The sequence below is a fragment of the Perca flavescens genome, chromosome 4 (genome assembly GCF_004354835.1).
Source record: "Perca flavescens isolate YP-PL-M2 chromosome 4, PFLA_1.0, whole genome shotgun sequence".
In the NCBI taxonomy this organism is placed as follows: Eukaryota; Metazoa; Chordata; class Actinopteri; order Perciformes; family Percidae; genus Perca; species Perca flavescens.
In genome coordinates this window covers 27,773,362-27,789,722 of record NC_041334.1, presented here as the reverse complement: position 1 = coordinate 27,789,722, position 16,361 = coordinate 27,773,362, and the positions used below count along the sequence as shown (strand labels likewise).

At 39.0% G+C, this 16,361-nt stretch overlaps 2 protein-coding genes across 5 annotated transcripts; both read left to right on the top strand.

Moving 5' to 3' along the window:
- Positions 1–123: 123 nt before the first annotated feature.
- stx16 (syntaxin 16) lies at positions 124–8,875 on the top strand. 4 transcript variants are annotated; one of them, XM_028575175.1, is made up of 9 exons: positions 124–599; positions 3,162–3,173; positions 3,267–3,374; positions 3,587–3,727; positions 4,183–4,345; positions 4,504–4,592; positions 5,362–5,505; positions 5,872–5,952; positions 7,344–8,875. In XM_028575175.1, exons 1-9 carry the CDS (start codon positions 519–521, stop codon positions 7,443–7,445), a joined length of 921 nt encoding a protein of 306 aa, XP_028430976.1. In that variant the 5' UTR covers positions 124–518; the 3' UTR covers positions 7,446–8,875. The 4 variants fall into 4 exon arrangements, with proteins under 4 accessions (XP_028430976.1, XP_028430974.1, XP_028430977.1 ...); XM_028575173.1 differs by having other exon boundaries at positions 124–644; XM_028575176.1 differs by lacking the exon at positions 3,162–3,173.
- A 1,378-nt stretch (positions 8,876–10,253) lies between these two features.
- On the top strand, positions 10,254–12,812 carry LOC114553808 (EEF1A lysine methyltransferase 3). Its single transcript, XM_028575183.1, has 3 exons — positions 10,254–10,874; positions 10,977–11,088; positions 11,620–12,812. The coding sequence occupies exons 1-3, from the start codon at positions 10,713–10,715 to the stop codon at positions 12,015–12,017; spliced, it is 672 nt and encodes a 223-aa protein (XP_028430984.1). The 5' UTR covers positions 10,254–10,712; the 3' UTR covers positions 12,018–12,812.
- The last annotated feature ends 3,549 nt before the right edge of the window (positions 12,813–16,361 follow it).

Below are 16,361 nucleotides of genomic sequence, written 5' to 3'. Positions count from 1 at the left end.
GTCCAATCGCGATGTGTGGGTGAATCATGGATGTATTAAGGGGTGAATGTGTAAGAACATATAATATATAATAACATATATAATATACTGCTGTCGCCTCGCCGCGGCGCTAGGCGGCGAAAACGGACTCCAGTTGCAATTGGGAGCCGCAGAAAATCAGTAGTAGAAGAAGAAGCATTAGCGCAGGTGTTTACGTTTTCCTACTTCCGTAGCTGCCTAAAACGGAATAACGTTACTAATCTAACGTAATCCATAATTTTGAAAAGTAACAGTCGGTCATGTTCCTCATTTTAACTTAAGCATTAGAAATGCCTGAAAGATAAATACAATTAAGGTCGTTTGCTGTCCACTGTAGGCGCTGTACCGCGAGTTTACTTCATCGTTCATCGCAGGCAAAGCTAAAGCTAAAGCTAGCGGTGTGTTAGCACTAGTGGGTCAGCGGCAGTGGACATAATATAATAATCATCGCCTGATCCGCATTTTGTCCAGTGTTAATTTAGATATCAAACAAGGCAGTCATGGCCACTAGGCGTCTGACCGATGCCTTCTTGTTAATGCGGAACAATGCAATCCAAAACCGGCAGATATTGGCTGAGCAAGTGAGTACATACGACCCCCGTCTGAGTACACGTAGCAATGCTGCGGTGAGTGGTCTGCATCGTTTTGACATTTTACCGTGTGTGTTTGCATATAGCCAGCCAGTCACTGAGCTGTGTTAGCTAGATACAACAGTGTGTTAGTAGCTGCTAATCATTACTCAGGAAGATTTCTACGCATTCACCTCAAGACTGATTGATTGATTTATGTGGCTCAGTGGGATGATGGAGGAGGCTGAAGAGGGATGTGCAGGCATATTTTATTTTTTCAGCTCGTAATAGCTAAATGTCTACAATAAACCATGGAAATAAAAGTAGCTAAATATTAGTAAGTATTCCCTCATGTCTAAGATAAAATGGTAGCTACGTTTGAAAAATAAAATTGAGATTAGATTGATTGTGTTTTTGTGAAAGTTAAAGCATTTCCACATAGTGGTCCTACTCTAGTAAAAAGTGTGCTGTGGCAAGTAGTAGAGAGTAATTTAATGTAGTCTAGATTAGATTCTGCCTGTAACCTGTACTAACTTGTTCCAGTAGAATGCTGTTGTTCTCCTGTACTTCTAAACACGTGTGTCATAAACCTAGGCAAGGGATATTGCTGTATCCTGAAAACTACTGTGAATCGTTAAGAAATATTAATAATCCTTGAGTTGAGTGCATCTCTAGTGAAGCCATTATATACATTTGACCAAATACCTAATCCACATGATAAGGCACAGTGTCAGGGTATGGATCCAGCTTATGGGATCGGTGCAGAAATGTAGTCATTTTTCAAGGAATGACCCCTATATACAAATCCTGTCATTGTCTACCTGTGCACTGTCCATTCCTTTGCACTTTTTAAAGCACAAGGTAGTCCACAAAGTTTCCTCACGTTCCTGAACACTTTTTAAAAAAAATTTTAAGCTTGAGTATGAACAGTGTACAGCTCTCCTGTGTTTGTGCTGGAGTTGACCTAACGTCTCCAGTAGAGGAGGCCAGTTGCAGGATACAAAGAACAGCAAGCCGGTGCAGGGTGTGTGCGACCATTCACACTCAGTTGTGAACATTTTAACCAGTTAACCGCACATAGAGGTGGATTTATTAGCCTGTACACCCAGAGGCACTGAGCGATATCCCATCAGTTGAGGATGCATTTCCCAAAATATTCTGCTGAATTTTAGCTACTGAACAGGGTGAACACTGACTTCTCCTGGACGGACACTATCGGTTAGTGCATCTGTGTATGACCGTGTGGAGCGGTGTGCTGGGCTTTACCTCAGGACCAGGCTCAGAGTAGCATAAACCAATAGTGATGCTGTGGCCTGGTTACTCCAAAGTGATTCAGCCCGCCGACAGTGCAGCTGCTGTGTTTGTCAGATTCACTGCTTATTCACTATCTGTAATTTCTACTATAGAGAGCAAAAAACATTACTGATTCATTACTCAAGTCATTCACCTACATTTCTACTAGAGCCCCATCAGCAGGTGATGCAGTTAAAATGGAACCAGTCCAGCAATTTGGTTATGGATAGATGGCCTTTCCTGGCTCATTGATGCTTCTGAACCTTTGGGATCTTCAGCTCTCTGTACATCATCTTTCCACATATTAAATAGAAATTAGCTTTAGTAGTTTTTGCCCAACAGGTCTCCATAATGTTGCTTAGTAGGTCCTTAGCTGTTAATAACCTTCTAAAAAGTACATTTTAAAAAGTGTGGTGAAGATCTCTATGGATCCCCGAATAGAGCTGTATTTTTAAGAGCATCTGTATTTGCAGACTGTAGTCTCAAGATCTTCTTACCAAGATCTACTCTTTAACTAGACCTCCTTTGACTCCTTTTTGGACAGTTATTGTCTGACCGCATTGTGTATCATGTAGCTCAAATGGAGATGTAAAATGTTAAATGAAAAATTCTGATTATAGTAATACGTATATCTTGTGATGCACAGACTGTTCAGTGTTCAGTGACTGTTCAGTGTATGTTTGTTCCTATTGTTCCTGTATCATACTTTAATTGTATATGTTGTAAAAATGTATTGATTTAAATGTCTCTGCACTCTCCATTAATATCAGTTTTTCATTTTACAGTAGTGCAATTATGCTCTATAGCAACAAAAACTACTTTTTTTGACATGGGAAGATGCACCTTCAGATTTTAAATTAAAATTAAGTTCTTTTTGCCTCAGCCAGCTCAGGTGATCTTGAGGCTCAACCTTTTTTTCTTTCTCTTTATTCTCACTGTTTCTTACATATGATTTGTCTAAAGTGGAATTATTCTGCAAGTTGTTTCTAGATAAGTATGATTTATTTTTGCATCCAAACTCCAGTTTTGACACTGTTGCAATGCACATACAAACAAAAAACTCAGGACAAACAAATGATTAGATTTCATTTCAACAGCTAGACCTTATGTACATCTGCTGTACAGTTCAGTAATTATCACTCATTTCAAATTAATTAATTGTTTAGCTTTTTTGGTATTCACTGATTTTTCTGGGGCTCACTTTCTGTTGCTTCTGTCTTTCTCTCCTTTTCCTTGTTCCCTATTGGATGGGACCAATCTGCTATCTGCCAATCACATTAGGAGCTTGATGAGGTACTGTTGTTTTTCCTTAGTGGTAGATTTACTTAAGAGACATGAAATGTTGACAATGTTTTTATAGAATAATTTGTTGTTTTTGTTTTTAAGTTGGCTGATGATCGAATGGCCCTGGTGTCAGGCCTTAGTCTGGATCCTGAAGCAGCCATTGGAGTCACCAAGAAACTGCCCCCCAAATGGGTAGAGTGGGTTAATGAGGTGAAACAAACTTGTAACAGGAATATAGAAACCTATCTGTATAAAGCTGACTCATACAAATACAGTAGCCCTAAGTATAAGACTGAAAGCTCACACATGCACGCATTTGGAATCCTGTAATCTTAAATTGTTGACATTTTCCGTATGACCCCCAATAAGTTGTGTACAAAGTAAAGTCACATGGCTTTTAACCTTTAAGCATTTCCTTCCAGATCCAGTACGAAATCACACGGGTTCGGCAGAAAATGAAAGATCTGGCCTTACTTCATGACAAGCATATGAATCGACCCACACTTGATGACAGTAGTGAGGAAGAGCATGCCATAGAAATCACTACTCAGGAGATCACACAGGTACAGTAAATTATTAGTGTAGTAATAGAGTTAATGCTCAATTTTTAGATAAAAACCGTACACACCGTGGCCGGGAGGGCTCAGTGGGTACGGCAGGCGCAGATATACTGAGAGGCTTATGCCTTGACGCAGAGGTCCAGGGTTCGAGTCCGACCTGAGACAATTTCCTGCATGTCTTCCCTCTCTCTCTCCCCTAGCTGTCCTATCAATTAAAAGGGGGAAAAGCCCCAAAAAAATCCATCTAAAAAACAAAACAAACATACACACCTTTTTAATTTGGCGATATTTATACTTGAGCACAAAGTCATAAGAACATGATATAGTATTGACTGTGTGTCCTCTTGATTGTTTGAGGGAGTGGACATGAACACATTTGACAATATTTCATGTTGAAGAGTTTGAAATGAAACCTGGAGTTTGTTTCTCCTTGCTCACTAATTTTGTGTTTATTGCAGATGTTTCACCGATGCCAGCGAGCTGTGACAGGTCTGCATTCTCGTTGTGGCCACTGTACCGAACAGGAGGAGAAGCTACTGCGAAACGTGGTCTCGTCCATAGCACAGAGCCTGCAGGATCTGTCCACCAATTTCAGGCACACACAGTCCGGCTATCTAAAACGTAAGGACTGCAGTAAAGCTGGGATTGGTTTCCTGTGTTCTAATTTCTCACATATTTGTAACTATTACCAAGGTTTTATCCTATGTTATATCTCTTTTTTTCTCAAGTTGTTTGTTTTTCATCCCACCTAAGCATCACGTCATTGGTTTATATTTCAGGTATGAAGAATCGTGAGGAGAGATCAAAGCACTTTTTTGACTCTGGACCCCTAATGGAAGAGGATGAAGATTTAGCTGTATATGACAAGGTGCTTTTTAGTTCCACCACCATTTTCTTTGGCTCCGGCATCCTGTATACAGTACAATAAAAGCAGAGACACTTTAAAATATAAGCATGAGATAAGAAAAAAAACTAAGAAAAACATCCATTATAAAAGTCTGGGTGCACACTCACGTATTGATGCAGGTTTCACTGTGTTATGCAAATACAAATTTAGCATATGTACGTATCCGTTTTGTCTCTTTTTATTAATCCCCACTAGAAGACAGGAAATGACAAAGTATATGTCTGGTGGAATAAAACCGTAAAATAAAAAGAAAAGATCTCGGCTGTCTGTGAAGTGAAATTCAAAAAAAAAGAAATTACCAATTTTTCCAAATATTACTAAGCCATTTTAAAATATATTTTGAATGCTATTAAAAACAGACTTATTCAAGAGACTCCTGAGCTGATTTTTTTTAAACACATTGGCACAGTGTTATCATTAATAGTTATTGTAGAAATCAATCCTAAACATTATGCTAAGATGGTTTAAACCCATGCCCAACTTTTTAAGTGCAACATTGGCGTGCAGATCGATGTCTTTTTGCCTTTGCCATAGGGGTGTATGCTAAAATCTACTGAGTGGCATAGTGGATCTGTTTTTTTCTTTTCTTTTGAATTTTGACAAAGGAAAATTGATCTACAATTTGGCCCGAGTAGTGTCTGCTAAGGCTGTGGCTACATGTGTTGTTGCATTTGGAGTGATAATTGTGTTACTATAAAATCACCGACTTTTATTCTCTCTTTTGTTTCAGGGGTTCACAGACGACCAGTTGATGCTGGTTGAACAGAACACCGTTATGGTGGAAGAACGAGAGCGGGAAATCCGACAAATAGTGCAGTCCATCTCAGATCTGAATGAGATTTTCCGGGACTTGGCTGGAATGGTGGTGGAACAGGTATTTGAAACAGTCCTGACCCGCTTACACATAGAATGACTATGACTTAATAGACAGAATTAGTAACTATGGCATGAGTCCAGTCCCTGGGGTACCAAAGAAAAATGTTACTGCCCTCCACGTACAAGCCTCGGGTTGTCAGTGAGTTGCACTAAGGACTTCCAAAATGTAAAGCATCCTGACATATTGACAATTTGAATTTGTATCAACTGCTTGAATGAGAAGTCAGTGGCAGTGCTACACCAAACTGTTAACAACATTTAACTGTTAACACTGTTAACCTACAACATTACCTTTGTTTAAAATAAAGAATTTACAACTAAAATTATTTTCCTCTGATAACAAAATCCCCTCTTCTCCCTCTAGGGTACCGTTCTTGACAGAATTGACTTCAATGTGGAGCAGTCTTGTGTGAAAACGGAAGAAGGAATGAAACAGTTACAAAAGGTACTATTAAACATGCCAACAAATAATACACTCAGTTGGCTCTACATTTCGGTTATCGATTAGTCAGACCGCTATTAGCAATGTTAGCTTAGGCTAGCTCAGCTTCAGGGTACAATCGGCATGGAGATATGAAATTACTTCACTGTCATTTTAAAAGCATCACACATATCCCAACAACAGAACGGACGAGAATTTATTTTTACATTCCTTTATTTATGGTGCTATAAGTAAGGGAAGTTGACAATAAACCTCCAATTCAGATGTGTTGCGCTATGTTGCCAGTAAATACATTTAACAGTCCCTCCAGGATTTCGCAGCCTTTTTGAGATTGTTGCGGTCCAAAATGCCTGATTTCGCGGGAGCTTTTGTAAAAAATTGCGATAAAAGTTGCAATGTATGTTTGTTGCGATGAAGTTGCGGGAGACAGTGAAAGTGGCAAATAAGTTGTGATTTTTTTTTTTTTTGTATTGTTCTTTAAAAATAAAAATAAAACATGTTTTGGGGAGAATAAAACTATCCTGGGCTGAGTTTTCCTAGTAACCTTACCAAAAAAACCTCAGGATGCTGCAAATGTTGATATAATATGAAAATGGCTGGTGGATTTAAGACAAAAAAATTTATTGAATGAATCAAATTTGAACATATCTGTCACTGGCTTGTTGATCTTTACATTGTTAGTTAATTTCCTAACCTGGCCTGGGACTCACATTCATACAGTTTGATAAAGTACTGACTTTGACTTATCATTGCACTTACAATAACGAGCGTAGCGGTCTTCAATTTAGGTCATTGTGTCGTCTCATCTCCTTTTTCTCCTGCATCCACCGTGTGTTGTTTGTGTTTGTGTGTGTGCAAGCGTCAGTCGCGGAGGGAACGGAGCAGTAGCCTCTAGCCAACCAACTAGTAGCCTAGTTGGTTGAATTCGCGTGAATTGGCGCGATCGCGACATCGAAATCCTGGAGGGACTGATTTACATATATAAATATACATTTTATGGCAGTATTTGTAAAAGAAATAGGTCTTTTTGCATATGCATCAGGGCAAGGTACTGTGTGTGACAGACGGACAGTGGCCTACCACTTTCAAGCGGCCCCTGCCGTTAGGGACTGAGCGGTACATGCAGGAGGAACGAGGAACATACCACTTCAGGGCTCGGCATAAGCCGCTGAACAACATTTTTTTTTTTTTTTTTTTTTTTTTAGATACATAACAATTTAGTTTGAAAGCTAATAATAAATGTACAAGAGAACTTAAAAAAGGAAACTTACAGCAGGCTAATGACACAATTATGATATTAACTATTTACAGTATTACACAGTTATTAAATCTGTATAAACTCAATTTGTTGCATGATGATGATGATAAGACACTGATTTTAATTTTCTTTGCAGGCGGAACAGTATCAGAAGAAGAACAGAAAGATGCTGGTCATTTTGATCCTCTTCATCATAGTCATCGTTCTAATTATTATTCTTTTTGGAACAAAGTTTTAATTATGCATTCCTCTGGCTTTTGTTTTCTGTGTGGGTGTTTGTGGTGCATCTGTGTGGACTTGGACTTGTTGGTCTCGGTTCTACTGAAAACAAAGCTGACTGCCTTTCATTCCCACCAAAAACGTCAAGAAGAATTCCTCATCCCTTTACAGGTGCACATTGGGCTGTGTGGAGATATTTGTGGTTGATTTTAATGAATGAAACAATCAACAGTCTGTCTGAGCCGTGGCTATTTTATCAAGTGACTCGCACCCAAATCACCAAGACTCTGTGAGAAGAGGTTTGTCGAACCCGACTATGTTGACATGTGTCTTAAAAAAAGAAAAACTATTTGTGTTGTATAAAAATGGACTACCAATGTTTAAATGCTAAAGCAGAGTGTTTTCTGCTTGAACTCAAAGCATGAATTGACGTTTGTTTTGCGACAATGCATCATTTCTTGCCAGAGTCATTGCAAAAATGTTGTTTCTGTAAGGAAGATTTGACAAGAATGAATGCTTGTGAAAGAGAAATATGCAGTAGATATAATTTCACTGCAAATTAGTTTTCATTTCGACATTACATTTATGCTCAGTATTTTACGTTGGAAGACTAAAGGAAAATGTTTTGACAGTACCAGATATGATTAGAATAGTAATGCGGTACCAAAAATATTCCTTTGGTTTAAGGACCACCTGTTTTTTATCCTTTTACTCCGCAATTTAAAAATCATACCGAGATCATTGTTGGCCTGAGGAAGATGTTGACAGCCATGAGCTTCCTCCAATTTATCCTGTAATTCACACCTGCTGCACTTGTCATGAAGTGCTTATTTTAAAACACTTAATCGTTAATGTTTTTAAATGGTCCTTGCTTAAAGTGCTACCTTTTTTAAACACTTGCAGTTTGCACATATTGAGGCCTAAGGGGTAGGGTGGTTGTGTTATGGATGTAATACTACTGTCATCTGTACGATGAAAATAATTATTTATTTTTAATAACTTTAAATAATCAAGAGACTCAGAGTTGTTCTTTGTCAGGCAGAATTATTGTATATTGAGTAAAGTGTATCTGTAGTCTAAACCCAACAGTTATTGTCCACTCCACTGAGAAAACTGCAGTGTAGTCCAACACAAGCAGACATGAAGACAGCATTATAATTTTCTTTTCAGATTGGACGCATTTCATTTTAGTCGGCTTGGCTCTGTTGGAATTTCTTTACATGTCTTTGTGTTCTATAAAGACTGATTAGTGGGAATGATGAAGAGCTTTATTTAACATATCTGTACTGGACTCTACACTTTATACACCTATTAAATCATCTTTGTCTTGATGTGAAGTTGTGTGTGAAAAATGGTTATGTCTTAGTGGTACTCTACCTAAGTTTTGATTTCCAAGCAAAACGGGTGAGGAGACGGCAACTTGTTTTTTTAAATAAACCTGGAACATGGTGGTGTTTTGTGTGTTTGAATTGCACCATTTGTGCATAGATATAGCCAAAAAGATTGAGTAATTGACTATACTATTTTGCTAGTTGATTAGTCATGCAAATCACTTTTCAAGCAAAACTGGCAAAAATGTTATGGTTTCTGCTTCCCAAATGTGAGGATTTGCTGCTCGTCTATAACATCGTGAATTAAATAATGTTCAGTTTTTGACTTGGTTTGGACAAAATAAGCAATTTGAGGACATTCCATTAGACTACTGTGATTCCCATTTTTACTATTTTCAACGTTTTATACACCAAACGATTAATCAAGTAAAAATTTGCAGATTGACCATGAAAATGATTGTTATTTGCAGGCCTAACTCATAAGTGAGTCAACATGACATCAATGTATTGTTTTGAGAGCAGACAGGGTTGAGTTGCTAAATAATGCTGGCTATGAAAATAAAGAGAATGCATTTGTTTTGCGATGCAAACATTGAGGGATGTTACTCTTACTCTGATTGTCACTGATTTGAATGTAAGGAGGCACCTGAAGTTAGGGCTGCTCGATTATGGAAAAAAGAATTATCACTTTATCACATTATTTTGGTCAATATTGAAATCATGATTATTTAACACAATAGACCTTTTTCACGGCAGACGTAGGAAAAGTATACAGGTGTATTCAAAACCATTAATGATGGCTGCATTCCACTTAGGAGAGACCCTGGTATTGTTCATGCTGACTCACTGAAACAGCTCACTGGGACACTTGATGGAATTGAGCCATCGTTAAGTTATCAATTTCAGCTGTGCTTTTCCTATGACAAGTCAAAATGTCTGCTGTGAAAAAGGTCCATTACTCATTGACTTTTGGAAAGATGTTGCAATTATTGAACTTAAAAAACAGTGGACCAAACACCTTGAACGGTGATTAATGCTTTCCCTTTTTACATTTTTTACATTCAGAATAGGCTACATGACAAAATAAGAGTTTACTTGCAAACTGTAATGTGCTAAACAATTATTTTGTTTTGTTTTTGTGATCATTAAGAGCCGAAACCGTAATCACGATTAACAATTACTTTAATTGCACAGCCCTAACGTTACATGAAGTCATAGTAGTAGTTTTCTCCCTCAAATAACATCAGCAATATGGGATATACAAAGTTCAAGTATTAAATGTCATCAGAACATCATATCACTCCTTTACAAATATTTTTTTAAGGTAATATATTCAAACAAATTCAACACTACTGTTAAGATGTGTGGTGCAAACATAGACTTAATAAGAAGGATAAAACCATTTACTTTTCTTTGATAGGTCCTCTAACCCGGAAACTAAGTGTGTTTGTGTCACATTTCAAAGCAAAAGCCTCGTATAACCTTACATTGACAACACTGAGAAAGCTGTAATTAAAGTTTCAGTTAATAGAAAAATAATACATTCAGATAAAATGCATGACCAGGATAATTCACAGAACCCTCTCTGCGGAAGTGCAGGCTAAAATTAAAAAGCCGAAACACAACACCATCTAATTCAGCTGTCAACACTTGTCCTATACTGTAACCTACACTTGTTAGCTAACGGTAGCTAGCTAGCTTAAAGACAGCGTCACATAGATAGCTTAAAGCGAACCGCCTAATAAAAACTATGGCTAATTAACTAGTCAGTTCTACTAAATTCGCGACGACCTCGCATAAGCTTTTTTGCATTCCCCTAAGCTACAGTTAGCTAGCTAGCTAGCTAATGTTACTTGACTTGAAAGGGGACCAACAAGTCTGTCTGTGGCTGGTGCTCATGCTCGTTAACGTAGCTGCTTTTATATCGAGTGAACCGACTGTATAACTTACCAAACATGACTTGTGCAGGCGATGAAGACGATCCGTTCCCTGTTGGTGACGGTCTGTTTGCGGAAACATTTTCTCAAGACACCGTATACACTTTAGTCGGCCAAGAGCTAAAGATAAGACAGGTGTTCGGTGCCAACCTCGGCGTAGCTGCCGCGGTCTGGGAAGCTGTAAGAGCCAACTTGGTTTATGTTGATGTTGTGAAAACATATCAGCTAAATCAGCGTGAGCTTTGATTGACGATAAAGGTGTGCATTTCTGTGTGTGCACAGGCGCTACACTTGTGTCGTTACTTCGAGGAGCAGTCGGTGGAGTTGAGAGGAAAGCGCATCATAGAGCTGGGAGCAGGGACTGGTGTGGTTGGTATCTTGGCAGCACGCCTCGGTATGTTGTTGTTGTTGTTGTTGTTGTTGTTGTTGTTGTTGTTGCTGCCTTCACTTGGTTTCTGTATTGCGGAGGAATACATTCACGTTAATGTTTGGGTTGCATTTATATGAAACTTTCCTGACTGATTGTGTACGTACGTGGAAGGTTATTTTATTATGCCGGGCTCTTTGCTCCCTTTATTTGGGAGTGACGCCGTAATGGACAATGTGGCTGATGGTATATGCCACTATAGTACAGCGCGTGGATGCATTATAGCGGCGGATGCATGGGCTTATGCAGCCGTACCACCAGACAGCCACTTTTCCATCTCGGCTACTGTCATTTAGCTCAGTCAGTTAACCACACTTACAGTCCACAGATATGCATCACAAGAGGCGCTGCTTGTCAAAAACATTTTTTATATTGTTACACTACCTGTTATATATGGTGCATCCATCTGTAAATAAGATATAATTGCATCGTTTAAAGCCTCTCGAGTTTAGAGTTTCATCAACAACATATTGAAATAACATTTTTGTATCTTTACAGGTGGAGTCGTGACCCTCACAGACCTTCCTTTGGCTCTTCCCCAACTTCAGGCTAACATCTCTGCTAACATGCCATCCAGTGGTTGGCCTACCAGCCTTCCCACCGTTCTCCCTCTGTCCTGGGGTGAGGACCACATGAACTTCTCTTCTGACTGGGATCTGGTGCTCTGTGCAGATATAATTTACCTCCCAGAGACTTATCCACTGCTAGTGGAGACACTAGCCCATTTGTGCAAGAACGGAGCCGTGGTATATCTCTCATCCAAAATGCGAAAAGAGCATAAGACTCCAGGTTTCTTTGAGGAATGTCTGCCAAGCAGATTTAATGTGGAGCTTGTTCACTATGATGGCAATCAAAACATTAACATCTACAGGGCATCTTTGAGGAAAGAGCAGTGACAACCTGCTACAGGCATGGGACTTGGTTTAGTTACTGCACTAAGACCAGTTCTGACTGTTTTATTGGTGCCTTTTAAAAAAAAAAAAAAAAAAATAAAAAAAAACTGTGAAAGCTGGGTTTTACAAATCATGGATAATCCAATGTTGAGGTCAGCCTTCTATCAAGTGACAGTAATTTGAGTTTCAGATCATTTTTAACTTTAAGCTGCAATTTTGTGTTTTATAATGCAACGTGTTACAATTATTTGTACCCTTGTCAACACTGAAGAGAGCTTGCTATCATTGGGTTTCCCCTGTATTGACCGATGTTTTAGTCAATAAATTCTATAAGTCTAAAGATTTAAAAAAAAAAAAAAATTGTGCTAGGTTTAATCTCAGAAGTCATGTCAGAGTTGAGTTTATATGGACGTTTGAGATGCACCAAATACTGGAATGTTGTTGAATAACTACTTGTTGTCTACTTAGTTGACAATTGGTTTGGACAAAAACATTCCACTGAGGCACCGAAGGAATACATTTTACACAGGGAGTAAAAACGTTGTCCAGGCAAGCATGGAGTATTTGTGAGGTACATTTCACAATTTTTGGCAAGCAAACAAACAAAGAACAATGGCATCACTCCCTGGTGTCTACCTGGTATAATAACAAAAGCACTAACTGGTATTCAAAGTAACCGCAATAATGATACTGATGTCTAATCAAACACATTCAACCGTATAATAAAAACTAAACCGCAACAAAATAAATTAGTGAATATTTAACTATTAAATAGCTCCAACATAAAGTGCTACTTTAATTTATCGCTATTATTTATATACAGTTACTTGAGAAATCTGTAATACTGTTAATCTTTTCACAATACATGTTTTAATATTACATGTGGAAAAAAATTAAATGTGTGATATATCCTCAATTAAGTATTCTAATGATTTCACAATTTTCTTCAAAATGTGTCTAAAGTGTGATTTTTTTTTTTTTTTTTTTTTTTTTTTTTAAATAGATTTTAGTTGAGAGATTTGCCTATCTAAAATAATCACATTTTCTTCTTTTTGTGTGTTTTTTTTTGCCCACAATCTGTCCCCTTACCTACTAGTTAAGTGGGTGGCTGCCACCGTAGGTAGTTCATTACCAAGGGAAAAATACTCAAAACTAGAATTCTAATGGAACTGATTAGAAATGGTACATATTTTTTTGTTATTTCTCACTTGCATCAAAGCACTTGATGTGAGCACATTACAGCTTGGGACCAGTAACCATGGCACAAATAAATACAAGTTCTAATTGTGATTTTATGTTAACAACTTTTATACTCAACTTGTGTTTGTGTCAGTTCTCAGCCTCTCATGTCTCGACTTGTTTTCACTGAGATGGGGATTAGCTCTGCCGTTACAGCTTCAGGCTGCGGTGCAGGTCTACTCATGATCACCTGACTGGAGATTTCAGGTTCTGCCTTTTATCACTTGTCTATATCTTCATGTTGACTCCATGTTGTCATTATCGGGCACAATGTAGTTTCAGACACAAGCTTGACAGTGTTATCAGTGCATGGTTTGAAAAGGGTTTAAAAGGCCCTGAAAACCAAGTTTCTCAATTAGCTGCTTACTATGAGTGACTTGGTCCTGAATACCGCATTTTCTTGAAAAAAGGTGACATCATGCACGCACCAATCAGGCTGTTATTCCCGGCAAACTTTGCCACCACTAAATCCATTCATTTATTTTGTTTGGTTCATTCTGTTTGTTACTTGTTTTGCCTTCATGCAAAGCGTCCTTGGGTCCCTTGAAAGGCACTAAAACATTTCAAGCTATTATTAAATTAAAATACTTTTCAGGGGCTTTAAATTTAATTAACACCAGTCCTCCCTCCACACAAGTTGATGGAGTCTCATTAAACATCTTCATTATCTATCAATCAACCAATTTATTTATTTGTCACGTGACATATAAAAATACAATTTCGGTTAAATGTAATCTGTCAGTTGGGTGCCCGGATAGCTCAGTTGGTAGAGCGGGCACCCATATACAGAGGTTTATTCCTCGAAAAAAAAAGATTTAAATGTAATCTGTCAGTTTCTTCAATTTATGCATTAAAAACAGTGATAATAATAAATATATATGTGTATGATGGGGGAGGGGCAGTCTTTAATATTTTTTTGTATTGCTATAAATAAAACCCCAAACAAAGTTCATCCCATGCCTAACTATTCTGTCAACATCAACAGATTGCCCTCCCTGCAGCCTGCTGTCTGTACGTACTTCATCCCCTCTCTCCTGCTCTCTGCTGATGTACAGACTTTCTGTTCAGAGAAGGAAAGCCTGTTTGTTACGCTGGAGAGTTTCAAAGAAAGGGAGACAACACGTCCGCTGCCTGTCTCTCCCTCTGCTTCAATTCAGCCAACAAAACAACAGATCCCTATCTCCATGCAGAGTCTGCTTGCCATCGCGCCGAGCACCTCCCACACGAGTGTGATGCAAAGTGCCGATCTAGGATTTCGTTGTCATTCATGATTCTTTGTAAAAATGTTATGAAAATTGTGCATTGAAGAAGTGGTGATGTTGACCAGTGCGCCATTTGAGCCAATGGGAAATGTTATAGTTGACCGTCTCTTTCTGAACTAAATCTGTTAGTTTTATAGATGTTGCAAGAAACCAAATCTGACTCCTTCACATTAGTTTTGTATGACTTTAATGAGGAATAATGCAGCTAAAGATGTCAAAACGTGATTAAAAAAATTCCTCAGTGGTATTTGAAACTGGGCACGTTCACTGGATGAGAGGAGGATGGGCTACAGTGACAGGGGAGTGAGTGTGTGTGAGTGTGTGTGTGTGTGTGTGTGTGTGTGTGTGTGTGTGTGTGTGTGTGTGTGTGTGTGTGTGTGGAGTGGGAGGGGGACTGAAAACCACTGTCCTTTCAAAACAAGTTGCCCTGTTGGACTTCATTAGATCTCATATCACCTCATGAGCAGCAAGGACAATAATCTGAAAACAGCAATTAAAAAGGTATGTGTTGTATGTGTGTGCCTTATCTCTCCATTTATGTAACAATATCTAAATTGAAGGTAAGACTTTTATACTTTTATTTTAGCTTTTTTATTTAGTACATGTTATATTCAACATTAAAACATAAATATTGTCTGTTATTAAATCTTTAGATTTTAGGCACTCCAAGATATATAACAATATAAATATATAACATACTGAAACAGTTCAATATATGTTCCTTTTTTTCCATGTTTCAGATCTGTGTATGAAAGCAACAGATGGAGTTCTGGCCCGAGAATCAGGGGCAGTCCCCTCTATACTCCAAATTTGGTACTGTTCCTGGGCGAAATTGTACACATAAGTGAGTTCAGTGCTGTGATTACTTTTGTGTATGATCGTTGGATGATAGTTTGTTTTTTTCTACGCTTGTTTGACCAACTTAAACTTGATTTGTTCTCTACTTGACAAACTTAAACAGTTACTGCACAGTAGTCCTAGGTTCTATAGATTGCTGTTCCACACTGCTGTTATAATCATGAGAAACTGCACGGTTTTTAGCAACACGTTATTATTGCTGAAATTATTTACTTACATACACATTTTCCACCATTTCACCCACAGCTACCATGACAGACATCAGGTACCCCATTATCCACTGTACTATGGTGAGCAGCAGGATCAAGGCAGGGAGTCCAGTTACTGGACTGTACCAGGCTCAAGAACAGGAGGGGCACCACAGGAGTACACCAACTGGATGGACCAAGAGCTGACTACCCCTACTTCTTCTCACTTCCCTTTTATTCTAGACCGTCCCGTTCAGCAGCACCAGGACCTGGGAGACTATCAGCCGCATGAAGCCAGAGACAGGGAGTGGATAGCAGCTCAGCGAGCAGCGAGGGAATATGAGAGAGGATTTCTGAGGGAGGCGTGGCAGAGGAGGTGGGAGCCCTGTGGTCCCGTTCGCTACAACAGGGATGTTTCTGCCAAGAGGAGCGACAGCAGCTACCGAGAGCTGGAGGCTTGGGCAGCTCGATACAGCCATTCACTTCCAAGGAGGAGACGTATAGAGGCAGAGTTGAGGGGAGCTTCTAAGGGGCTGTTGGAGAGCAGCAGGGCTCCAGAGAGGGACAGCAGGAGTGGGACAGATCCTCGAGTGGTAGCACTGCAACAAGTCAGACAATCTGCAAACATCAGAGAATCAGGACTGTGGGATAGAGGGGGCAGACAGCAAGCGCCAACCTATTATTCATCACAAACTCCTGCCACAGACCCAAGCCACATGTTGGACATCAAAGAAAAGACCGGCTACCAACGGAGGATGTTCAGCCAACCTCCTGGATATATTGCTCCTCCTCCCTATGAC

What these genes read in the sequence shown, in the direction of transcription:
- LOC114553808 (XM_028575183.1), top strand. Translation starts at nt 10,713, where the DNA reads ATGACTTGTGCAGGCGATGAAGACGATCCGTTCCCTGTTGGTGACGGT. An exon ending in CTGCCGCGGTCTGGGAAGCT is followed by an intron (nt 10,875 to 10,976) that starts GTAAGAGCCAAC and finishes GTGTGTGCACAG; the next exon opens with GCGCTACACTTGTGTCGTTA. An exon ending in TATCTTGGCAGCACGCCTCG is followed by an intron (nt 11,089 to 11,619) that starts GTATGTTGTTGT and finishes GTATCTTTACAG; the next exon opens with GTGGAGTCGTGACCCTCACA.
- stx16 (XM_028575173.1), top strand. Translation starts at nt 519, where the DNA reads ATGGCCACTAGGCGTCTGACCGATGCCTTCTTGTTAATGCGGAACAAT. An exon ending in GGGTAGAGTGGGTTAATGAG is followed by an intron (nt 3,375 to 3,586) that starts GTGAAACAAACT and finishes ATTTCCTTCCAG; the next exon opens with ATCCAGTACGAAATCACACG. An exon ending in GAATGAAACAGTTACAAAAG is followed by an intron (nt 5,953 to 7,343) that starts GTACTATTAAAC and finishes TTTTCTTTGCAG; the next exon opens with GCGGAACAGTATCAGAAGAA.